General features: G+C 40.7%; 1 protein-coding gene across 1 annotated transcript in view; it reads right to left on the bottom strand.

Annotated features, from left to right (window-relative positions):
- PGM5 (phosphoglucomutase 5) overlaps positions 1–26,910 on the bottom strand; it is a 160,123-nt gene extending 133,213 nt beyond the window's left edge. The window contains exons 1-3 of the mRNA XM_032477784.1: positions 26,165–26,910; positions 7,244–7,406; positions 2,527–2,673 (exon numbers count right to left, since the gene is read on the bottom strand). Coding sequence (XP_032333675.1) covers positions 2,527–2,673; positions 7,244–7,406; positions 26,165–26,425 — 571 coding nt within the window. The 5' untranslated portion in view covers positions 26,426–26,910. The remainder of the gene's footprint in view (positions 1–2,526; positions 2,674–7,243; positions 7,407–26,164) is intronic.
- Positions 26,911–27,417: the final 507 nt, after the last annotated feature.

The following is a 27,417-nucleotide window of genomic DNA, read 5'->3' as shown; positions in this document are numbered from 1 at the left end:
TCTGAACTGGTGATGAATGATATTTTTCTGAGTTTGTGTGCCATCTCCTGGGTGCCCAACCTAGTACCAGTTTCAGGGTGTCAGATATGTAGAAATCCTCATTAAACACGAATGTTCTCCAGTGTCCTGCACTATCCAATGACCAGGAATCCAAAACAAGTCTTTCCCATTTATTTCACAGATTCATAAAACCCAGAATATATCTCATTTTCAAACTTAGCAATCAGTATGTAATTAATACTCAGAAAATACTTTCCCTAAAAGTAATAAATATCTTATTATAAGCACTAAAATTTGTCCACGAGCCGTACCTTTTATATCTGTAGATAAAATCTGAAACTTACATATGTTGTTTTTCAAATTTTTCAAATACATACAACTTCGGAGTCATGAGATATTTAAACTTACACTAAAGATATTAACAACCCATCTTTAATAATTTTTAGTACATCTAGGTGCAATATTTAATGAATGAGATTTTAATATGTAATATGAAACTCTCCCTTCATCTGGTTAAATACAAATCTAAAACTATTTTTCCTTGCATTTAAGTGTAGTATGTGTGTCCATTCAAATATAATGTAATTACTTTTTAAGGAACATAGATAGTTTTTAATCATCTTTTGACATGAGAAGGATATTAATCTATAAAATAAATTCACTAAAAATTCATCTATATGAACAATATATCTAAAAATGGTTAACATGGTAAACTTTATGTTGCATATATTTTACCACCATAAGAAACTATTCTATAAAATAAAAGGTTATGGCCTGAACATGTTTGAAGTTTTACTCATTCTGAAATACAGGATAATATTTTTGGCATTTCATCCTGGTTCTTTAATTCCTGAACCACTTGCCTAACTACATGTGGTATTTATAGCAGATAACACATAGTACCGAACAGAAATGTAAAAAACAAGAAAGCAAGCAGAATTCCGTGAAAACTGAAAGTTCACATCACACAGTTCACGTTCTTCATCTTTTAAGGTGAAATGCCAAAGACAGATTTGTTTCTGATTAACTCAAGCCTTGCTCAACATTTAAAACAGCAAGAACACAGCACATAAATTATCCCAATTATCTCCAAATTCCTCCTGGGAGCCAGGAAATTTCTTTATCTACCTCTTTGTATCTGTAGCATTGTAGAAAACTCACCAAGCTAGCAATGTGGCTAAAGCAGTGGGCCTGAATCTGAGCTAACCAAAGGGCTAGGTCTCTTGGACAACTAATAAAATTGTGAAGATACCAAAAATTAGTGAATAAATAATAAATAAATACATACATACATACATAAAATTTCTTCCTGATGGTAATGCTTCATTTTTCTCAGCTGTCTTATTTCCTAGTCCTTCCAAATATATGTGATTAAGAATACTTAAATCATTTGTTTGACATAAAATATCCTTTGCTTTTAGTTGTCAAGTGATTATGTGGACATACATGTGTGTACACTTCCAACTAGATTAATAAAAGCAGGAACCCTGCTTCCAGTAAGTATCACATAGTTTTCAATTAATTTCTGCTTACTAGCTAAGCAAGCAACTGACTCAAAGTATTCCAAGAAAAATGTAGTAGAGTTGGCCCAACACTATGACTCTTGAACATTCCATTTCAAGCTCTTCTCCGTCCCTAAAATAAGACATGGCCGTGAGCCAGGCATTTCATCTTTTTAGCTAGATTAAGTTACGTATAAAATAAGGATACCACCTTAACACAAACAGGATTTAAGCTTCTAGGGGCACTAAAGGAGTAAATAAATGTTAGTATTTATTGCCATTTGTATGTCTTCTAGGAAAAAGCAATAGTATAAAATAAAGGGTGAAAAAATTACACGCATATACGTGGTATTATTGCTGTTATATAGTTCAATATTAATCTATAAATTGAAAGGTTATAATCTGACGACTTAGAAGTTTTATTCACTCTACAATATAGCATATTTTTGGCAACTTCATCCTGGTTTTTTTTTAACTCTTGAACCATTTTCTTAAATCCATTTGGTACTTAATGAATTCCTTTCTAAAATCTCCTAATGTGGAGTGTGGTATAGAGCAGGTGATCAATGATTGTGCATTGAATCAAGATGAACGGCATGGTTCTGGCTTGGAAAAGAAATGCCCACTTTCCATGGGAAATTTTAATAACCTCACCACATTGTTGGTCTCTCCTCAGTTATCTAAAATATTTCGGCATCTTCACCATAATTGCTTAGAAAAGCAAGACACGTTTTGGCAATTCACCGCCTATTCTTGGAACACTGTCAAAGAGTCAGCCGTGAAATGTTCCCTATGTCAAAAATGATATAGAGTTTGGAAAGTGGTTTTTGAGAGTTGCCAGTTCTAAATATCTTGGCTGCTCTCGCTCCAGTCTGCACCACATGCAGATTGCATCTCGTTATCAAGGGCCACTCATGAGACTGATCATTCCATCGCTTCTGCGTGCGCTCTACCCCGAAGAAACCAGAATCGCCCCCATGCATGGAGTTATTCTGACTTCTTCAAAACAGAATTTCTCTATTACCTCTGAACGGTTTGAATTTGTTCTCCAGGTCAAATTCTTGTCTTCCTAGTCGAGATAGGTCAATTCGAAGATCAGGGCATATGGCGTATTCCTCGATTGTTTTGCTGATCTGGTAGATTTTGTCTGACACAGCATCTGGCGCAGGACCTAAGATTTGAAAATAACGCACCACTAAAAATAAATCTGCTTAAAAAGTCCATCAGAGAAACGTTACCTCCTCCTCCTCCACCAAGCCAGAGAAAGATTCATTTGTTCTCTAGACAATGGTCAACACTTCACAGTTCAATTAGCCTCAATATTTTTTATTCATCCACTACAGAGGAAATGTGGTCAGCCTCACCTGTTCCATGTAGGCCAGTAACCTACAGCTTTGTTTGTTTTAATCCACTTCTAAGCAATGATACGTCGTCCCTAAAAATAGTTTCACACCTGCCAGGGAGACCCGGTTATGTCATCAGCTTTATTCAGGATGTGAGACACAAACAGGATATGCATTTGACAGAAGCGAGGGATTCCAGATTTAAACTGCAGCTTCCCAAGTGCACCTAGAGAAAGAAACTGTGATTTCTACTCCCAGGTCTGCTGCCTAGTTGAGGTATAAGCTGACCAGGGTACATTATTTTCCCCAAGTCACACTCTCTAGTGACCCCCCCCCAATAAAACTGCAAGTCACACTCTCTAGTGACCCCCTCCCCAATAAAACTAAGTGAGGTTTAAGTGAAAATACCTCATGCACTTCCTTAGAAAGGTCAAGCCAGCAATTAAGCTGTGATAGGCTTTAAATGAAGTGAATATGAAATCAATAGTTGTCCTCCAGTTTTTCTTTTCTTTTTAATTTTTGTATCTTAATGCAAAGCATTTAAGTTTTTTTTTTTTTTGCAACAACTTTGGGAATATAATAAATAAATAGATTGAAAGATCTAAAATAAAAATGACAGAGAGACTGAGAGTTAGGTAACTTTGTATACTGACCTCACTTACCAACTATAACTTTCTACTGAACAGAAATCATTTCTTGATTTCTTTTACATCCCAATCCTTAGAGCTACACCGTCCAGTTCTATAGCCACTAGCCACATGTGGCTGTCAAGCACCTAAAATGTGACTAGTCAAACTTAGATGTGCTGTAATTATAAAACACACACCAAATTTTGAAAAGTTAATAGAAAAATAGATTGCATTCATATTTTTATAGTAACTTGCTGAAGTGATAATATTTTGGATACATTAAGTTACATAAACTATATTATTTATTTCACCTGCTTCTTTTTACATGGCTACTAGAAAATTTTAAATTACATACATTGCTCACAATGTATTTCTATTGGACAGCGCTGCCTTAGAGCACAGCACTGTTACTGCCTCCCAGTAAAGGTTCACTGACCATATGAGAAGGGAGAATGACCAAACTTGTCAAATCGCATACATTATATACATGCAGATTTGTGCTATAGCAATTGTACCTCAGTAAAGTTAGCTGGGAGGAAAGGAACAGCAAGAGCACCATTTCAGCAGGTGGGAAAGAATTTTACTCATGTTTTCTTGTATAGGAAAAGTGAAGACCACAAAGAAGTAAATGTAGCCCTTCTCAACATTATTCACTACCATCTCTTATACTTTTGCAAAACTTACAAAGTAAATAGTCTTATTTAGCTTTTGCATTTTTTATGCTTGCCAGATGATACACAAATATCCTCCTGCCTCCCAGGCACCACACTATGTTCTTGGGCTGTTTCCATCACTTTTTTTTTTTAAGAGTTTCTGAGTTTGTATGCCAAAGCACACTGATTTCCAAAAGTAAAACAAAAAAAAAGTTCTAGCAGGACTGGATGCCACTCAACCAGCCATGCTGATAACCTGTAAGTTCACCAGCACCCTTTGTATTCCTTTGCATCTCCCCAGTCCACATCTCCCATGCCAGTGACTTACCTCTTCATTTTAGTCAATGCCTGGTACAGTCATACCATATGTATTATTGTCTCTTGAAATCCTTCTTTCAAAAATATCAAATTTGAGTGTCTTCGACCCCTAAATTCCTAATCCTCCATTTACCCTACTCTGCACCCCTGCTGAACCTGTTCCTCATTCCTATACTGATGCCCATCATCACTTGATTAATCCCAGGCCATCGGTCCATTCTCATTTCACTGGTCTCTTAACCCAGGAAGGACCCTATGGTCTAGCATTTAAGCCTTGCGTTGGTTAACATAATGACACAAGGCAACATTTACTGAAACTTACATATACCACATTTCACACCTTATATGGAATTTAACACTCACAAAAAGTAGAGGAAGTAAGAATTACTAGTATCATCATTTTCAAAATAGGGAAACTGAAACTGGAAGAGGTGACCTTAACCAAGGTCACATCAGCGGTAACTGACGGAGGCTGGGTTTGAATCCTAATAGTCTGATATCAGCTCAGACACCCTTAACAACTACCAGACCTCCAGATGCTCTGTCACGCCCACACTGCCATCCCCCAATCCCCGGAATTGCAGATTGTTTTCCTAAAATATTCAATAGTTGCTACAAGACTAAATGTTGGTCCTAGATGTGCTTTTTTGTAAAGCAGGATTTCTCTAATCACACCTTCAAAAACAAGGCTCTTTGTAAGGTGGTTCTTTTTTTTTTTTTTTAACTTAACTTGAATAATATTCCTTCTCTGGATAATGTCCAAAATGGCTGCGAGGAGGGGGAGATAATGTACCTTCCCTTCAGGATGTGCTATTTTGCCTGGGGCCAGGAATAATTCATAATGGTAACTGCTGTTGGTTAAAATGCAGCTCCCACCCATGTATACACCAAGACTCAGTGTGTATACACCAAGACTCAGTGTCCCAGTTTAAAAGAGATTTAAGAGACTTAACAACCAAATGCAATGTATGGTTCTGGAATGACTCTTGGTTTGAACAAAACAGATTTGGGAGATACTTGGAAATTTTTTAATATGCGTTAGGTTTTAGACGATATTAGAGAATTAGTGTGGTCATGTAGATATATAGGAGTATGTTTTTCTTTTAAAGAAATGCATTCAGAAATATTTAGGTGTGAAATGTCTTTATGCTGTAATTCACCTTAAAATTCTTCAGGACAAAAAAGATAAGCAAAATGGAAAAACAAAATAATGGACACATGGTATCCATTTATTATTCTTCCTACCTTTACATATGTTCAAAAATGTTTTTAATTTACCCCTAATACACATATGCCGCCCCACCAGGACCTCTAAACAGTAAAATTTCTACAAAAATATATGAAAAAGTGAAATAATTCCAAGCATGTCAGTGAGAGAAAGTCAACACTCTAGGAAAGAGGGAGTGCAGGACTTATGCTAAGAAGTTGTCCGTCTGGCCCTAAGCAGCCACATGACCTTGAGCAAACAGCCTCTCAGGGGGGCTAATTTGTTCCTGTGTAAAATGAAGAAAATGATCTAGATTACTCTGAGGGTATGTCCCAACTTTAAACTCCAGAGTCCTTCCATGTCAGATCAGCATGAGCATTCACTCATTTCACTGTGCTGAGGTGTGCAGGGGACCACGACACCAAATGAGTTTGAGACCCCATTATGCCACTTTCTTGTCATGTCACCTTGGGCACCATGATGCTTAATTTTATATGTCAACTTGCTTGGACCACAAAGAGCCCAGATGTTCAGTTCAACATTATTCTGGGTGTGTCTGTAAGGGTGTCTTTGGATGAGATTAACATTTGAGTCAGTAGACTGAGTGAAGCACAGGGCTTCCCCCAGGGTGAGGGGGCCACAACCAACCCACTGAAGGCCTGGACAGAACAAAAAGACAGAGAAAGGGAGAAGTCACTCTCCCTCCGGCTGTCTACCGTTGACACACTGGTCCCCTCCTGCCTTCAGACTTGGACTCAGACTGGGACTTATACCATCAGCTCGGCTGTTCTCAGGCCTCTGCACTCAGATCAGAGCTATAACATCGGCTCTCCTGGGTCTCCAGCTTGCCAACCACAGATCTTTGAACTTCTCAACCTCCATAATCCCATGAGCCAATTCCTTATAATAAATATCCTTCCAGAGCTTCCTCAACTTATGATGGAGTTATACCCAATACACCCATTGTAAGTTGAAAATACTGTTAAGTCAAAAACGCATTTAATACACTTAACATCATAGCTTAGCCCAGCTTACCTTAAGAGAGCTCATAGCACCTGTATTAACCTACAGTTGTGCATAATCATCCAACACGATGCCTATTTAATAGTAAAGTGTTGAATAACTCATGCAATTTATCAAATACTGTACTAAAATGGAAAACAGACTGGTCATATAGGTACCGAGTGACTGTTAAGTGTATCGGTTGTTTACCCTCGTGACTGGCTGGGAGCTGCACTCTCCGCCACTGCTCAGCACCACGAGAGAGAACCATACCACATGCCTCTAGCCTGGGAAAAGATCAAAATTTTAAATTTGAGCAAAGTATGATTTCTGCTGAATGCATATTGCTTTCACAATGTCGTAAATTCAAAAAAATCTCTGAATTGTACCATCATAAGTTGGGGACCATCAATACATTCTGTTGGTTCTGCTTCATTGGAGAACACTGACTAATACAGGCATCTTACTAGATTTTTCTGAACCATTTCCTCTCTGCCTTGCTTGTCTAGCATCAGAGGGTCACTGTAAGACTATCACAATATAAGAGAAAAGAGTTCATGATGATTAAGGCATATTCTGAACCGCATACCTCCATTGGCAACATTAAACTTCACTCCAAACTCTCCCCCAGGTCCTCCAGGGCAGTGGCTGGCTGTTAGGATGATTCCACCAGTGGCTTTGATCTTTCTGATAATGCAGGAAACAGCAGGTGTCGACAAGATGCCATTCTGTCCAATAATCAGTCGACCAATCTAGATTAGCCAGGGGAAAAAAGAAATCAATTCAATTACATGGGATTGAAGTGCATTTCATGAGAAAGTGTCCCAGGCTCTGTTATCAAGCACTAGAATCACTTGGCAAAAAGAACTGAGTGATCCCGCTCCTGGGCATATATCCAGAAGGAACCCTACTTCAAAAATACACTTGCACCCCAATGTTCATAGCAGCACTATTTACAATAGCCAAGACATGGAAACAGCCTAAATGTCCATCAACAGATGACTGGATAAAGAAGATGTGGTATTTTTATACAATGGAATACTATTCAGCCTTAAAAATGACAACATAATGCCATTTGCAGCAACTTGGATGTCCCTGGAGAATGTCATTCTAAGTGAAGTAAGCCAGAAAGAGAAAGAAAAATACCATATGCGATCGCTCATATGTGGAATCTAAAAAAAAAAAAAGAAAGAACATAAATACAAAACAGAAACAGACTCATAGACACAGAATACAAACTTATGGTTGCCAAGGGGGAAGAGGGTGGGAAGGGACAGACTGGGAGTTCAAAATGTAGAATAGATAAACAAGATTATACTGTATAGCACAGGGAAATATATACAAGATCTTGTGGTAGCTCACAGCAAAAAAAAATGTGACAATGAATATATGTATGTTCATGTATAACTGAAAAATTGTGCTCTACACTGGAATTTGACACAACATTGTAAAATGACTATAACTCAATAAAAAAATGTTAAAAAAGAAAAGAAGAAGAACTGGGTGAGCTTTATGTTGGGGGTTTGGGAGGGGGACGGGGGTGTAGCTCTGACGTTGTGTTTCCTGCCCAATGTCTCCAAGACCATTTGGGACTTCCACACCTAGCAGTCAGTCATTAACCTATAAATGGGATCTGCCTCACTGATATTCAGTAGTCTGAAACACCTGTTGCTGATGACCAAAGGTTTCACTGGAGTCACACAAGAAGTTCTTAGTTTGTTACTGGTTCAGAAACTGGATGTGTACATGCTGGAAATTATAAGAAAAAACAGCACTTCTCTGCTTCACCTTCCTTCTCCACCTTATCACAAGCTCACACAGTAGGGGACCTGATCTGCTCCAGCCTCATTGTCAGCAAGTGTATTTTAACTGTACTCAGAAGGCCCACTCTCCCAAAGGCAGGAATTTTATTTCGGCCACCATGAGACAGCATGTGCTGGGGACATTGGAGAAATCCAGCCATGCTAGGCAGAGATCTGGAGGTCATCCATCAGTGTGGCCAGACTCCCTATAGCTACAAAACCGACGCTTTTAAAAAAAAGAAAGCAGCACAACCCTGCAGAGCATTACTCCACATGCTTTGTTTTAAAATAGGGCCCGAGGTGGGGAGGGTATGGCTCAGTGGTAGAGTGCATGCCTAGCATGCATCAGGTCCTGGGTTCAACCTCCAGTACCTCCCCTCAATAAATAAATAAACCTAATTACCTCCTCCCAAAATAACCTAAAATAAGACCCAACATCTTCCAATCTGGTGGTTCTCAAATGTTGCTACAAATTAGCATCATTAATGAAGCCTAGAAAATTCTCAATACTGACTGCATTCCAGACTAATTATGTTGGAATCTTGGGGTGGGATCCTGACATTCACAGTTTTTAAAGCTTGTCAGGTGACTCCAACATTCAGCCAAGCTTGGTAATCAAACCCCCTCATTACTCAAAGGACCATCAACTTCAAGTTTGCAAGAAATACAAAACCTCAAGGCCCACCCCACACCTACTGAATAAGAATCAGTACCTTAACAAGATCCCCACCCCTCCTTCCAGATAATTCATTAGTCCATTAAAGTTTGAGAAGTACTGATGTAGCCCAGAAGCCAAGGCAAGCTCTTGTGTTCAGCTCAACAGCAAAGTCAACCAACAACAGAATTGCTAGAAGTGGGTCACTGACCAAATGTGACAATGAGGAAAGATACAGGGAAAAAAAAATTTTAAGAGCAAACACCAGAGCTCCCCAAACCAAGCAGTCTTGGGATCACTTAGCATGGAGAGACCCACACATACCGCAACATTCCCAGAGTACATGTTTTCAAGTGGATGAGGCAAACTATTAACAAATAAGCCTAATAATAATAGTAGCAGTAGTAATTACCAGTTTGATATATATTGGAAAAAATCAGTGAAATCAGCAGGGTTCTGTGCTAGAGAATAATGGGGCATCAGTGTTAATAATAACAATAATAATTATAGTAATAATAGCTAAGGGAACATGGATATTATTCTAAGTAAAAATGGGAATACATGGAAGGGTTTTAAGCAGTGGAAGTGACCTGATATAAGTTACATTTTTAAAGATCATGAACTGAGCAATCCAACTGATCTTACTAAAAAGCAAGTCATATCATATCAGCAAAACATTCCAATGACTTTCCTTTCCCCTCATCAACCCAAGGTAAAGCCAAAGTCTGCACAGTCTACCAGGCCCTACACGATCTGACCCCCATCACCTGCCATTCTCCACTCCCCTCCCTCCCTCTGCTGCAGCCACACTGGCTGGTCTGCTGCTCCTCACATACATCAAGCATGCTTAGGACTTTTGCATTTGCTATTTCCTCTGCTTACAGCACCCTTACCCAAGTATTCAAAAGCCTGCCCTCTCCTATCCTTGGGATGCTGTTTCAATGTCAACTAATCAAAGCTGGCACCCTTGACAGCTCCATGTAGTGCAGAAGCACCTGTAAGTCCCTAATTTCCCTACTGTCCTCTGTTTCCTTTACTCTGCTTAGTCTTCTGTATTACACATATTACCCCCTAATATTTTCCATTTTATTTGTTTATTTATTTCCCCCAATATATATAAGCTCTAGGGGCTTTTTTTCACTGCTATACTCTGAGAATCTAGAACAAACCTAGCATATAGTAAGCACCCAGTGAATGTATGTTGAATTAATTAATTGGAAAAAATGAATGAATGATGAATGAGTGGCTGCTATGTGAAAATGCCTTAGAGAGTGACAAGAACAGAAGGAAGAAGATCAGATGAAAGGCTGTCACAGCAGAGCTGAGTGTGGACTAGAGTGACCTGGACTAGACTAGAGGCAGGAGAAATGAAGAGAAGTGATTATAGGTAAATATATGTTTGGAAGGAGAATGAACAGGACATGTGGGTCAAATAAACTGGAAGAGAGATGCTGTGGTAGCCAGCCTCCAAGATGGCCCTCATGACCCCTGCCCTCTGGCATTCATGCCTCAGTGCAGCCCTCTCCCACACTAAATAAGGCAGATCTAGATGACTAGTAGAACATTACAGAAGTGTTGGTGTGACTTTCAAGGTGAGGCCATAAACGGCTTTTCTGCTTCTGCCTTGCACTCTTGGACTGTTCATTCTGGGGGATACCAGCCACCATTTCACAAGGATACTCAAAGAGCCTGTGTAACCACCTGTATAGAGAGAAACTGAGGCTTCCCACCAAAAGCCAGCACCCCCTTGCCAGCAGTGTGGGTGAGCCATCTTGCACTGGATCCTCCAGCCCTTTAAGCTCTCATGTGACAAAGCCACCACCAAATATGCAACTGTGACCAAGTCAGAATAACCCACCTCCTATCCTACAGAAACTGTGAGTAATAATAAATACTTGTTGTTATTTTAAGCTACTAAGTTTTGTCATATTTCTTACACAGAAAAGTAAATAACTCAAACTGGGGCAGTGAAGAAAGTAGTCAACCCTCAGCTTCTAGCTATAATAACTTTATGGGTGGTAGTACCATTTATCAAGATGGAAAAGACATAGGACAATAATTACACTCATATCATTATCCAGGGCCATGATAAGTCATGTTCCACATGATTTTGTTAAAATTTATGTAATCATTCCACAGAAAACAAACTTATAATTACCAAAGGGGAAAGAAACGGGTGGAGGGGTAAATTAGGAGTTTGGAATTAACAGATACACAAGACTATATACAAAATAAACAACAAGGACCTACTGTATAGCACAGGGAACTATATTCAATATCTTGTAATAACCTATAATGGAAAAGAATGTGATATATATAGATATAGATAGGTAAATAGATAGATAGATAGACAGATCGATCTGATGTAACTGAATTCCTTTGCTGTACACCTGAAAAACTAACACAACATTGTAAATCAACTACACTTCAATAAAAATTTTTTAAAATAAAATAAATAAAATTTATTTAGTAATCCAACTCATTTTATCCAGTACTATCATGAAACAGGCAATGCAGAAGATCCTGCAGATATAGCAGTGGATACAAATTAGTCATTACCCTCAAGGAGTAAGTCTGTAGATTCAAGAATCTGAAACATATTTGTAACATTTGTTCATAAGTTTCCCTCTCTCCCATTTTTCAGAATTATTCTTAAAGAAATAATCTTCAAAGAGGAAAAAGCTGTGCATGTGTTGACACTTCCTACAGCTGTATTCATTAGAGGTGAAACATTTAAAACAATCTTTATAAATGTCTAACAATGAAAAACCTATGAAATAAAGTATGATGTATCAACTTATAGAATATTCCTCAGTCATCTAAAAGGACAATTATGAATTTGGTAGAGCTGTAGCAGACTTGGTCCACAGAAAGCTATGGCCTCCTTCTACAGGGCAGAGTTCTTGCTGAGGACCAGCTGCCCAGCCAGGGCTACATTTTCTAGACCACTTTTGCTCCTAGCTGTGGTCATGCGACCAGTTTTCACAATGAGTAATAAACTAGTGTGAGAATGAAAACACAAGTAACGTGTTCCTTCCAAGCGAAGGATGTTAAGAAGCAGATAGGCCTTCCCCTCGCTGCTTATTTACCCTTCCACAGACTCAATACAAGCAACCACATGGTGCTAGGAGATGCCAGAGCCACAAGACGGAAGGAACCTGGGTCCCTGTCTCACCGGATGGACAAGGGTCTTTCCCCCCAGCAACACCCACATTGTACTATTATGTGAGTGAGAAATCACTTTCTATTGTTTTTAAGGCAATAAACATTGCCTACATTTCAGGTTTATTTGCTAAAACAACCTGCATTTTCTTTAGTAGTAGAAAGGGAACATAGTCAACGCTTTAATGCTAAGTCAACAATGCTGAAATCTAAACAACTTTTATGCTATCATAACAATGTACAACCACGTACACTTTGGGGCTAGCACTTAGAAAAACAGGGAAATCAATATGTACAGTTTATTTGTTAAATAAGAGAGATTATAGATACATTTTGTCTTATTAAATTTGAACTCTTTGGAAAAGGTTAAAAGTGAGAAAATATATTTGAATAAAATTTCAACCTGAAACATTTTAGTTATAATTGGAGGATTAACATAAGATTAAATTCTAGTTATCTGGAAGTTTTACCTGGGTGGACCTGCTCGTTAAGCCACTAATACCCGTAAAGTGAGGTAGTTCTGGACACTACACATAACTCCAGTTGAGGGACTTCTGAGAGGCGACAAGTACTGCAAAAAATGCAGGAGAGTGACAGATGAGGCTTTGAAGGTAAGCGGTGGAAAATCGTGAAGACGTTTGTGTCCCATGTGAATGCTCACCAAAAGGTGACCTCAGCAGAGGAGGATTTTATTAACAAGTGTATATGTCAGCCACTTCCCTGAGCCACTCCTGTCATTGTCCAATGGGCTCGTGAATAAAGCGGCCATGGTGGCAGGGAGGGAGGTCACGCATGGACCTCCACTTACCAAGGCTGATCTGCCTACAGCCACTGCGGAGAGCCCCATCTGCCCACAGCAGAGACTGACCCTCACTCCAAACTCCACCTCTGTGTTCACATCACCTTCTTGGTATGTCTGTTTTCTCCTCTTCTGTGAACTCTCCCTCTCCCAATTAACCTAAAGCAAATGTGGTCAGAAAAGCTATGGAAGCCCTGCTGTATAAAGAAAAATTACCCAACTTGAAGTTAAAAGATCAAGATGTGAGTCTTGGCTCCACCCCGACCTAAGACAAATCACATCACTTCTCTGAGGCTTCACGACTTCATTTGCAAAGCTGAAAGGGCACAGGGTCATGAAAATTCACTTTAGATGAGATTGTATAAAGGGAAACTCTGAAATTCAACATAATATACATCACGCTCTTGCCTCCACCAAATGCCCTCCCCTATCCCCTACATTTAAAATTCATTTGTAGATCACGGATTATCCCTAAACCACCACTTCACTCTCTGAAAAAGTCTTAGGAAAACTACCCTCTGCCAATGTTGCAGACTGCCACCTTGCAAGGAAAAGATGGTCTACTCACATAAGTAGCTTTAGTTTTTTGTCTGTAGCAGCGGAGCAGGCAACATCTGACTTTTATTCCTGGGTGGAACCCAGACCACAGCCTGGGGAGGTCTGAGCCATGGCATTCTGCTGCTCCCTGGCCAACCCTCCCAAAGGCATACTGGAAGGACTGCCGCTCCCATGCCATGCCAGCCTGTCTTTGGCCAGAGGAAGGGGAACCCCACCCAGCCCTGCAGAAGGTGCCCCAACCCGGGTGGGCTTAGTCCACTGTCACTTACACACACACCTAGAAGGCACATGGGTACAGATCCCAGGGTCCACAGGTAACCATGAGAACTCTGTCACACCAGTGCCCGCAGACACATATGTGAGGCACACACTCTCCCAGATACCCAGATACCCAGGCCCAGCGTGAACTTGTCCCCACCCAGGCATGACTTCCAAGTGTGCTTGGGGAAGGGAGGATGTAGCAGGGAGCCCGCATTTCCCACAGTGCAGTCACTTGTGATCGCTCTGAGTCTGTTCCCTAACTAGTTGCCAGGGCCTTCCACCAACTCTTAAACTTCACCTGGACTGTATCACTGTTTACTGCCCCCATGAATGGGCACAACAAGTGCCAAGGGAAACAGTATGCCCCTCCCTATGCCACAGACCAGTGTTCCGAAAAAGAGAATATTTTATTTCAGACAGCTTTCTCCCAGCATGTCTATTCTTTACCATAAACAGTGAATTGTTTAAATTATTTTATTTCTGATGACCCCCACTTTTCAGAACACAACCAACCACTCTTCTAAATTAGATTTAATATTAGTTCAGTGTCTAATTAGCTCAAGTTAAAGTCCTGGAGAGCAGTGATATACAATGTAAACCCTCAGGCTAGAATCTCAGAGTGGACGCATAATTTTGATTCCAAATGACATTCCCCCAGTAACATAACACTAATGAAAGCAGGATTGTTTTCATGTGTGAACTCCCTTAAATAAGATTTCCCTCTTAGGATTTCCTTTTAGCTTTAAATAAGTTATAAACAAAAAGAGTCCCACGGAGAGAAAAGTAAAAGTAAGCATGACATTTTACAATATCCTCCTTTTACTGTGTCATTTCCCTTTGATTCCCAAAATGAATGAGAGAGAGTGAAGAGAGCCCTAAACAGAGACTTCCTTGATGGTTGGCAGAGAGAGTGCTGTAAAGGACCACACAGCCACCGCCACATCCACTTACGAAGTGCACGGAAAGCCATATACACAAAGATGCCTGTTTCTCATCTTCTCATTTAAAAAAAAACAAAAACCAAAAAAACCTAGAGCCAAGCTGCCATGGATGGTAGGGCTTCAGTCCCTCAGTCCCAGCTGTCAGAGAGAAGTGCCAGCCCTTGACCAGTGCTGCACATGAGTAAGCAGGAGATGGCTAAGTGGAATTTTGAGAAATAACAAACTCAAGACATGGATGTGATTATCCAAACATCAAGGGACTTCTCCATTTGCACATGGATAATTGTGCAGTTATACGCTTTGTTACATGGAGACCAGATGGGAGCACCCGAGCTCATCCTCAGCTGCCTGCTCCCCTGGAAGTCTTTACACACACACTTAGGGTCTGGAAGGAAAGATGAGAGTTCATTAGAGACAAACAAGGTGGATTTCACATTCGATTCCTAACATCTGAACAGGTGCATAAAAGTCACAGGCATCTAGAAGACTGACCCAAGTTCTGTTCTTCAATCAGCCCAGCAATTCTCAAGATTTCATTGATAAGATCCGGTAATCTAGCTTGCCTTTTTGCAAAATGGGGGTGATGAGATTGGAACTTACGTCCCTACTGGTAACTAGGTAATTCAGTGCTTGAAAATCCTGAAATGTTTACCTTAAGATGTAGAACTTGGCTTGCAGAAACAAGAAAGGGCTCTGTCTGCTGCAATTTTATGAGGTGATCAACTCAACTGGATACCAGCTGGCATCCACATACGTGTATTTTAATTGATTATGATGACTATCAGAGAAAAACACATAGCTATAAAGAGAGACTGAGATTTTGGTATCTGAGATACTGAGAGACTGAGATTTTGGTATTCATTGGGAAAGGATGCAAAAACAGACTTGCCACATACTGGCTATGTGACTTTGAACAAGATCCTGAATCCTCTGTATCTCAAGTTTTGTTTCCTAAAAGATAAAAGGTGAAAGAAAGTAACATAGCCAAACTCCAGTTCAGTGTCTGGTACCCAATAAACTCTCAGTGTACTTCCCTCACCTTCCTTGTGGGTGTCATTTCTTAATTCTTAATTATGAATGTCTAATCCTTAGTAATTGAATGAATCTGTTATTTTCTAATTACAAATATATATGTATATATATACACACACATATATATTTACATTTACACAACATTTAGGAAGTATACATAAGCAAGGAGAAAAGAAAAATCGTCTGTGAACTAAACATGACCCAACATTTCAGTGTCTACTGTCTGTCTGTGTGTCTTGGCGTCTCTCCCTCTCCATCTCTGCTCCATTTACATACTCACATACGTCCACAAAAGGGATTTTTGTGGAGCCTACATCTTTCACTTAACCCATCTAGCCCCTCCCTGGAGTCTATTTTTCTATGTCACTGAATATTTTCCCACAACATGATTTTAGCGGCTGTATAGTCTTCCATTATTTAAATGTCCCACAGTTTATTGACCAAAATAAAAGTGTTCTTTTACCTGAAGTTTTTATATGTGAAACTGAAAAAAATCTTTGAGGACTAAACCCACACTGTAATAGATTAAACTGAAAGTAGCTTGCTGCTAATTAAATAGAAAATTAATTGTAACATGCCTTCAAAAGTATGTCTTCTTTTTTTCTTTAACCTCCAAACCTGCTCACTAAAACACTGCCGAAGCCCACGGGGAGGAGTAACAGGACTTCGTCTGTATCCTTCCTTGTGTTGGCCCAGATCTTCTTTCATTGCCCCATCTGTGCCTCTGACGTGTACACCCGCTGGTGTGTCCCAGGCTGGGCTGCTGACTTACCTGTGATGCTGAACTCACAGCAGAGAGCTGTCCATGCAAGAGCGATTCCTGCCTGGAACAGCAGAGTTTACACTATTTACACTCCTTACTATCGGTCCATCTGACTCCAGCACAAGTTCTATTTGTTATCATAGAAACATAGGTCATTTGGGAACATTTAGTTACCTCCTTCAACTCTATGCTGTCTTCGAAGATTTCTGACATCTGGGACTCTGATCTACTGTCTTCTTGAATATATCCAGAGAAGAAGATGTATCTCTGGGGAGGGGGTGTCCTGTGCACATGTGCATACACATATGCTACTTGATAAAGTATCTAAATGCTTCAGAACACTTTCCATCTGGTAATTTTATAGGTAGACAGAAAATAATATGTGTGTGTGTGTGTGTGTGTGTGTGTATTTTTTCCCAGAAAAATCTCAGTCTTTCTGTATAGCTGTGTGTTTTTCTCTGAGTAGTCGTCACAATCAATTAAAATACATTTATGTGGATCTTTAAATAAACTCCATCAGACCAGCATCTATCTGGTTGGGAGATAATTACTGCCCATTTGCTAAGTGTCCCCACCCCTTAGACTATGTTCCAGTGAACTAAAGACTTCTGGCAATCATAGATTTACAACTCAGCAAGATTAAACAATTTACTGTTATTTATGACAGCAAAGCTGGGTCTTCTGTATTATATTCCACATTAGCATCTGTCACTTTACATTTGGGAGATCCTGTCCAAAAAAAGAGTATGCCTCTGAAGCAAACATTCAGCAGGGCTGCAGGAACAGGCACCCTGACAAACATCCTGACAAAATACTTTAAAGCATCGCTAGAGCTTGCAGCTGTGCGTTTTCAGACCACTCGGCAGATGAGCGTGGAGACGCTTAGCCTCTGCTTGGTTTGTTCCTCTCAGTAATCTCTCACATGGCCCAGTCCATTAGGCTTGAAAATCCTCATGAAATGAGCAGATTAAGATCTGGCCTGGGTTGGGGGCAGTGGAGCGGGTATGGAGGGGTGGGTCTGCTCTTAACACAGCCTGAGCCTCAGAAAGGTTTCAGGTTGAAAAGCATAGCATTGACTCAGCTAATTCGTAACAGGAGATAATACACGGACAATACAAATGTAAGTCCTTTATGTTGAGTTGAAGTCTTTGCCAGGGCAGCTGCTGCCACCCCAAGTACCATGACAGGGTGTGTCCGCATCTGTGTTTATGCGTACATGAATGAGTGCGTGTGCGTGCGTGCGCGTGCGTGCTGGGAGGAGCGAGAGGATCACGACTTCAGCAGCCACCACCCAAGCCTCAGCCAGCAGCGAGGAGGAAGTGCCGAAAGTCAAGAGGAGGTCTCACCAAAGCAACTGTGAGCACCACATCAGCTGGCCCCTTCTGACCAGTACAGCTACAGAGAATAAAAAGCACATCTGCACATGTCCTTCTTTTATTTTAATCGGAGGAAAAGAGTCTGATAATAATTGTGTTATATGAATCAATAAAATAATTGATAATAATCCATTACTTCATTCAATCCTCCCCAAAACCCTGGATGATGTGGGAAGCAAGTATTAGAACTTTCCTGATTTTTATAAATGAGGAAACAAACCCCAGAAAATGAGGTGACTTCCCCACAGTCACAAAGCTGCAAATGGTAGTGCCATTATTCAAATTCAGAGCTTCTCCTTTTCCTTCCCTACTCTTTAGTGACGTATTTAATTATGAAAGCAATGCATACATATGTGTGTGATTACTTAATAAAGAGAAGTATATGAAGTAGAAAAGGAAAGGATTCTCCTCCCCCCACCACACCCACTCACATACTGCAGATACATTCACTGTTAACTGTCTGGAGTATGTTCTTCCGGCCCTATTTTCTATGTCTATGTTATATTCACAAAAGTGGGATCGTGCTACACATGATCCTCTACTAATGGCTTTGTTCCACTTAACAAACTATCATCCACACCTTTCTCATGTCACATATAGATCCACCTCCTTTGTTTATGGATATTAATGCATTCCTGGTATGGTTGTCTCATAAATTATGTACCTGTTCTGTACTGTTGAACATATAAATTGTTTCCAAGTTTTTCTTCAGCAAAATGCTGCAGTGGGTATTCTTGTACATACTGGTAAACTTTTCCGCATTTGCAAGAGAAAATTTACAGGACAGATTCTTAGATTAAGGGATTCCTGGTTTATTGGACAAGTATTCTGTTAATTTAGATACATACTGTCAAATTGGCCGACCAAAAACTTGTATTGGTTTAACTTCCACCAACAGTGTACAAACATGACAACTTTACAACATCTACACCAGCTCTAAGTATTTTCTGTTTTTTTTTCAAATTAATGAATTGTTTTTGTATTTCTTTGGTTATTAATTAGGTTGATCACCTTTTCATGCACTTGTGGTTGCTGTTGACAGTATTTCTTCTAAATTGTATGAATTTTCTTATTGATTTGGAAAAGCTTCTCATATATTATAGATAGTCACCATTTGTTTTAAAACTCTCCTCCCAGTATTTTGTGGGGTCTTTGGTCAAGCAGAATAAACTTTGGTCCTCGAATTTCAAATTCTTTTCTCTTTTTATTATAAATCCCTAAATACAAAACTAGATACCCCTAGCTACAATACCAGACTCTTATTAGAGGAAAACAATAGAAAGGCAGTGATTATTCTATTTTTACAAAACACCTATTAGTAGAGATGTGGAATGGGAAAGAATTTTCTGTGACCTTATGCCAAGAAAAAGAATTTCTTTGGGGATTGAATGTTCCTGAAAATTTTCTCTTCATACAAATAAAGGCATTACTCCAAATCTGACGTCACTAACAATGTAGGAGATGAAAGATATTTAAAGACTCAGAAAATGTGGATTTTTTAACAAGTCTTGTATATATCCTAGACATCCTCCTATTCATAATTAATGAGAATCAAGTCAGATGAAAGAAACTAAAACTTTCCCTTTGGCTACGCAAGTATAAACAGTAAAGGCATATTGGCCAAATCTTGAGTGTTTGCAATTAACTGTCAAGGCTGTAGGCTAACAAAGGACATTGCAGCTCAAGATTTTTACCTTCAATTTTAAAATCCCTGGGAAATTTAGACTTTTTTTTTTTGCTGCCTATCATACCCAAATAATCCTATTCAAATCTTATTACAGTGTTTGTTCATGTCACGGTTGTCTAACAGAAGGGTGGCCAGGACCCAGAAAATGAAGGTTAAGGTTGGTGAAGCCAATACCTCTGCTTAGACTCCCCCAAAATAGGTTCCAACTCCTATTCCTCAAGGCTGTACAGAAACTAGCAAACTTCCAGAGTTCACTAAGAGCTCAAAGAGAACAGATGTTTTATAGAAGATTCTTAGGCTAAGTTTCAAATATAATGTTGCTGATGTGTATCTGTCTTCTCAATAAACATCATTATGCTTTATCACAAGATTTAATAAAGCAGCTTAGTTAAAAAAAAAAAAGCCATCTGGGTCTCTGGACACATTAAACAAAGCTTAAAATAACCCACCCCCAGCAACTGGGAGGACCCAGCTGTTCTTAGAGCCTCTCCCACTCCTTTTACTTCCCCATAAAAATGTGAATGAAGACTTGAGGCTAAGGGAGTCAAGAATGAACTGATCCATACAGGGAAATGGATGGAACCAAGGGCTCCCTAAAATTTGCTGTTGCTCACATGATAGATTTCCCATTTCCACAGTCCAGGGATGAGGATTTGGAAGAGAAGCTTCCTCATTGTGCCTAGAATGGCATTCAGTTTTTCTGATACAGATTTTTACAAACTTTAACTCTTGTTATATAATAAAACATTTTCTTTTCATACAAAAAAAAAAAAAAAAGACAGAACAAAGCTATGGAAGGCTCTTTTGGGTTTTTCTAATGCAATAAAAACCAGTCCTTTCTAATGTCTGGGCCATAGCAGCCCATCCCACTCACCTACTCTGTAGTGAACACCAGTAGTAAATACAGAGCTATCACCACCTGGGTCTTTTTTCTTTTTAGAGACAGGATCTGGAGCCAGCCACACCCAGATTTCCAGATCCACTTCAGGAGAGAAGCCTTACGTGTTGAAGCACATATTTCCCTGTCTTGCTTCTTTCTTCTTTCCTGCTTCCCACCTGCCACCATATGCTGCTCTGCTTCTCTTCTAAATATATGTTCCCCGTCTTTGGGACCAAACCAAAATTTGTTCCCCAGATAGTTCTTGTAAATGCCAAGGTGAGTATATTCTCATTCTTTGGAGCAAACACCTCTTCGTGACCTGTTGGGATCAAATACAATCTGTGCTAGCATCTCTCCAGAGGGCCCGCCTGAGCCCCTTGCTGACCCAGCTCTCCTCAGGTCATTTCACTTCATTTTCTCCTTCTAAAAGATTTGGCGATGCATTGAGAAAATCTTGAGTTCTGTAAGCTGCACTGTATGCCAATATTATTATCATTAATGCTGACTGTCATATGGCCAGCACAATGCATGGCTAGCCTACAAACGGATTTTCTCTTGGCTAAAACTCGTAACAGAGTTCTAACTTGTTTTAGTCCATACACACAGTCAAATCATTATTATCTGAGCTGTATTCAAGTGACCATAATAATACTCTTCGCATTTCTTAATGCTGTGGACGTTACAAAATGCTTTCGTAAATAGTGTTTCATTAGATTCTCAAGATAATTCAGTGATGCTGTCATCCCCAATTTATAGATGGTAAAGTAAGTGGTTTCTATGTATTTCAAGAGGCCAAAGCATTTGCACTGCAGCTTGTATGGCAAAGGGAGGAAAAGAAGGCAAGCCTTCCAGTTGCTGATACAATGCTTTTCCTACCACACCTCGTCGCCTCCTGGGCTAACGTCAAAAGAGAGTGTGGTTATCACATGAAGAAATCTGGTTTGGGTTTGCCAATTAGGTATTTGTAGTATTTGGTGACCTACTTTTATTTAAGCTGTAGTTGCTTTGGGTTGTCTGGCTCTATTAAAAAAAAAAAACTACACACATTTTAAATGCTGTTATAAAACTGGGCTGTGATAGAACTGTGCTGTCAAGTACGGTAGCAGTCACTTGCAGCTATTTCAGTTTAAATTCTAATTAACTGAAATGAAATAAAATGTAAAATTCAGTTCTCCAACAGCATCAGCTACTATTTCAAGTATTCAACAGTCATGCGTCTTTGTTGGCTAGGACAGTGCAGATTACAGAACATTTCCATCATCATAGTAAGTTCTGTTAGACAGTGTTGATAAATGTCATCATTCAGAGAAAGATGACTTTAGAAAAACTCAGCAACATATTGAGGCAGACACAGTGCTATCATCTGTCCAATATTAAAGGTAGTTTAGGACTAAAAAAGATTATAACAAAGAAGAGAAAGAAAGAGGGATGCCATTGGCCACAGACGGATCCACCCAGAGAAGGGCAAAGGCATTCTTGCAGACATTATGATGTATTTAGCTCTTCAACTCTTTAAGACATTAGAATAAATTGATAGATAGAGGATCTAAACCCCTGAGGAGGATCTAAAGCAGATGGAAATAGAAATAGGATAAAAAAAATCAATTAGTTACAAACTAATTTTAATCACAATTCATTTAAATAGCACTATTTATTCTTTGTACTTAGTAGTTACTTTTCTTCTGCTCTTTAGCATGATATAGTTCGAATCTTCAAAGAGTGATGAAATACTTCTGGGGATCTTTTAGACAAATTCACATAGTCACATAAAAACCACAAAAACAGGTTTAAAAAGTACCTTTCATTATTCACTTATCTATTCAAATTGATTATAGAAAAATACAAGAGTCCATAGTGATATTCAAAAGAGTGACAGCAAAACAAAACAGAATTCATGTGTCGCCAATGGAGGTGGCTATTTCTCCAAATCCTTACTCTGAAAATTGGTAACTAAAAAAAAAGAAAGAAAGAAACATATATCCTGCCTTTCCAGAAGATATTACAGGATAATCAAATAGCTCAGCAGTGAGGAAAATGCCCAGTTTATAGAAAAATTTCAGCTAAACCATGTAGATGGAATTAGAGAATTTGAAAATCACTATTTTGAAACCACTGATGAAATAATCAGCTCAAGCCAGTATCATATTAATGCTAAATGCTAAAATAATTGAATAAAGGTTGAAAAGGAACTGACTATTCACATGATACAAAGCTTGCTGCACAGGCTACTAGGTAATCCCAAAGGGAAAAATAATGGACGATACCAGCATATCTGTATAATCATCTCAGCATCACAAAGGGTGGAACAACCAGAGATTATGTTTCCTTGTATTAAGCAACTGAAAATACACCATCTACACCATCACCTATGAAATAATCTTGTAAAAAAAAAAAAAAAAAAAAGAACCTGAATCTAATTAAGCCTTTAGAACTAACTTCTAGTACACACACAAATGGGGAATAGAGCGAAAAGTTTAATGACACCATAAAAGTAATCAGAAAATTCCAGAAAGGGGTGCAAGAGACATTCTACAGGACAATCAACCAAACTAGTCTCCTCAACAGATCAATATCACTAACAAAATAAGAATAAAGAGGGAAGTACTTTCTAGGTTAAAAGAGACTTAAGACAAATGTAATATGTGTTCCTTCATCAGAAGAAACTAGTTTGAACAAATCAGCCAGAAAAGACATTTCATAATAACTGAGGAAATCTGAGTGTGGACTGTATCAATAAATGATACAAAGAAGTCATTTTTTATTTTGCTTGGAATGATAATGTTATTGTAATTATCAAGGAAAATGGTCCTTTTTTTTTTTTTTTAAGAGACCCACACTGAAGAATTTAGGGGTAAAATCACATTTTCTTTAAAGTGCTTTAAAATATTTTAGCTCTCATAAAGATAAAACAGATACAGAAAAATGTCAACAATCTAGGGTATGAGCATATGGATCTATTCTCTCCACTTTTCTGAAAGCTTGAAAATTCCATAACTTTATAATAAAAAAATTTAAATTCCCAAATTGCACAGATATTTGAGAATCTATTTCAACTTTATGAGATATTAAAACATTAATAGTGTAGTTTATCATTTTAGAAATTCCAAACTTCTGTTCTTCTCCAACAATTAGATAATCAAACAGCAACTACAGTTTTTTACAGAAAAATCAATTCAAAGCAAGATTTTTCAGAGAGAAAGAATGCACCCTACCCAGTTAGATTCAAGTCAGTTCAAAGAGAATAAATTCTATTTTCTACTATTTTTCTAGCCTGTTAATGAATATCCAATGGGAAATCAAAAAAGGCCAAAGCATTTCGAATCAAAGTTCCCCACTCATGAGCATATCAGCAGGCCAGGTCAGGAGGCAAGTGCATCCCCATCAATCTGCAATCATGAGAGACCAACCATGTTTACAGTGGTCCCTTTAAAGCACCTTTCTCCTCAAGCCAGCCTTCTGATTATCCACTTTGCTTTAGCAAAAGCTCCTAAGAAGGTGAACAAAATGAGGAAAAGATTGCTGAAAAATGGCTGTTTAGAATTTTCATAAAATTTGACCATCCCTTTCCCTGGTGCCCATTCATCTTAGAACTAATATTTTCAGATTATTTAAGAGCTGAGGCTTTTATGTGGACTTTGCCATCCCATCCTTCACAGTAACTGCTAGATTAAATTGGATTCTGTTTGAAGCACATATTAACATACGCTAACTATCTCCTAAAATAAGCACCACTCTTAAAGTTACTAAAATGTGTCTATCAGAAAAGACCTATTGAACTAAGAGGTTGAAGAGTCTTTAGGGTAAAGTGTGCCAAGAAATAATAAAGCATATTAATAATTTGCCCAAGCAAATCAACAACTGTAGCTTCAAAAACATCCTCAGCTGCAATAAATATGGTAGAGGCTATGTTTCTCTCACTCCTTGGGAAAACTGGCCCAGGAAGGAGTGTGACAGTGGCTACAGCTCTCCCAAGTCTCCTTATTCTCCATCATTTCCCCGGAACAGCTTTGTCAGACAAGAGTAAAAGACCATTTGTCAGCCTCTCTCCAAATCCCTGATTCAAGCCAACTTTCACCAATCCCAAGTGAGGAGCCAGAGAGAAATACAAGTCTGGTATCTCCAGCAGCATCATCTGCTGGGGATGGAGATCACACTTCTACCACCCGACTCATCCCCACCCCCAGCCAGGCCCTGCTTCTCCCAACTGCTCTTTGGTTATTTGAAAAAAAACAAAAAACAAAAAACAACTTTCCCCATCCCTGAAACACTGAGAAGGGGAAATTACAGTAAACAAATGTGAAGCATGGACAACCTCAAACCTTTTTTTTTAAAGCAAGAAATGAGAAAATAAAAAAGAGAGTTGGAAAGAAGGGAGGGAATTCAAAAGCCAGATAATTGTTTAGTTTCACTTTTTCAAAGGGTCACACTCATTTATACATCTGCAGAGGTTTCACTTAAAGAAAAGTTCTATGTGTGTGGATCTGATGCGTTAACAAGGCAGAAATTCTTTTTTTAGACAACGTTTTCCACAGAGAACTCAAGGACTCTTGAAGTTAGGTATCCCTCTAGAGATGCTTTTGGCTTTGGAAAGGAGGAAATCAGGGTATAGGGATATACCAAAAGATGCGTTGTACGATAAGGAGAAAGGAGGGAGAAGGAGAAAAACCCAAGGTCTGAGTTTTCAGACTGTAAAAGAAGACTGCAGAGGTCGTGGGAGAAGGGAAAGAAAATGAGAATGAAAACTGCAAGGGAGAAGAGGCATGAAATGCTGTCAACTGCCAAAGGGCATCTTGAAAAGAAGTTGGGAATTGCTTTAAGAAAGGCATTGCAAATCTCATTTCTGAACATTTAGAGATGTGCCTCCCGGGAACTGAGAGCCCAGGCTGTATATTTTCAAATGGATCTCCGCCCCATCTCTTCCCTAATCAAGTCAATCATGAAATAACTGCACAGGGTTAACGAACCAATGATATTAAATACCTTCAGGGTCCAGGCTTGCCAAATATGTCAGGGATCAACATTGGAGAGAGAGAGAGAGGGAGAGAGGGGAGAGGGGAGGAGGAGAGGAAGGGAGAGAGAGAGAGAGAGAGTTTTCTGAGACAACCACTGTTAAATTTGGCAGAGCCGAGATTTAGGGTGGAAGATGATTGCAAATAGGACACGGGTGGCGAGGGGAGCTATGCTGGTATCCTAGGAAAGAAGTCTGTTTGGGGACGAGTGTAGGGAAAGCTGTCAGAGCAAATACTGTTCGAGGGCTGAGAAAGAGAAAGTCGAAAAGAACCCTGAGCAGGTGCGAGGCAAGGGTAGAGTCCTGGGGAGAGTTCAGGGCGATGTGGCAGGTAGGGGATACCCGACGGGAATCGAAGGGCGAGGAACCCTTAAGGCCTTTCTGGGCGGCAGATGCGACACAGCCCGAGTGTCCCGGGTGTGCCGGGAAGGCTGTGGGGAGCGGCGCTGGCGGGACGCGGGCGGAGGGGACCTGGGGGAGCGGCGATCCCGGGAGCGTGGTGGGAGTCGGGGCTCGGCCAGGGCCGGGCTGGTGGAGGGGGCAGGCGGCGGCGCCGCGGGTCGCGAGGGGCGGCCGGGTCACTCACCCCGTTGGCCGCAGCCATCTGCACCACGATTTCCGTGGCCGTCCTGCTGAAGTACCTGCCGTCGCTGCCCACCACCATGGTGCAGCCCTGGCGGTCGCGCAGGTCTATGGACGACAGAACGCTCTGGATGAAGTTGGGCAGGTAGTTGCGCTGGCCCTCGAAAAGGCCGGTGGGCCGCCTCAGCCCCCCGCCGCCGGCCGGCCGCTGGTCCTCATAGGGCGCCGTGGGCACCGTCAGCACCGGGATGGGGCTCCCCTCCATGGCGCCTCCTGGCCGGTCCTGCCGCGGCTCCGGGAGCCAGAGGGAATCTGCGGCCCGCCGGGGCCCCCCACTAGCCTGGCGGCGCGCCCGGGCTCCGCCTTGCGCCCAGGCCCCTCCGCGGCCCGCCCGCGCCGTGCGCCCCGCGCCCTCCCGCCGCACTGACAACTCCTCCCTCTGCACGCGGCCCCTCGCTGCCCCCTCAGAGTTTGGTCTCAACCTTCCAAGAAAGTTTGCTCCCGCCCAACTTCCTCTCCGCTTGGAGCGCCCGAGGTGCCCGCAGTTTCTTCTCCCAGCTGAACTCACTTTGGGGGCGTCCCGGAAACCCCTTCCCAGTGCCAGCTACCTCGACCCCGGGGTCGCCTCCTCTAGAGCCTGGCCCGAGCCTTCCCCCGTGATCCTGTCTCCCCCGGGCACAACCTCCGCTAGAAAACAGCCTGGCGGTGGTGAGAGCTTGAGCAGGATTTGGGGTCCTCTCCCGCACCCGCAGCCCCTCTCCCCTCCCACCCGCAGCCCTGCCTCCAGGCCTCCCTGGGAGTGAGCGGTTTACAAGGACCAGTTTCTCTTTTGAACAAGGATAGCGGAGGGAGTTGGGAGGGGGCTGAAACCTTTTGCCATCAGCGAACAGCCCCAGACAAAAATAACCCTGGAAAGGCGAGCTGAGAATTGTTATCTTCTGCCAGCGCTGAAACTGGAGGCTGGGCGCTGCGAGTGTGTCTGTCTGTGTGTGTACACCCCCCCACCCCCCACCATTTGTTGCCGGTAATCACATACTGTCAGGCCCTTCAGTCCAGCAGGACCCACCCAGCCATCCACACTTTGCTCCAGGCTCTCTTGAAGGCAGCGCACTTTTCAGGAAGAAAACATTTTTTGTCCTTGCGTGTTTGTTGTGGGTTGCAACAGCAGCCACACAGACGGGATTTCCTTCTTCTTCTTGCCTTTCTCACCCTCCCTAGCCCGGCTCCTGCTTAGAAACAGGCTGTCCCACACTGTTT

The sequence above is a fragment of the Camelus ferus genome, chromosome 4 (genome assembly GCF_009834535.1).
Source record: "Camelus ferus isolate YT-003-E chromosome 4, BCGSAC_Cfer_1.0, whole genome shotgun sequence".
Classification (NCBI taxonomy): Eukaryota; Metazoa; Chordata; class Mammalia; order Artiodactyla; family Camelidae; genus Camelus; species Camelus ferus.
Note: the sequence above shows the minus strand (reverse complement) of the source record. Positions and strands in the feature narration are given on the sequence as shown.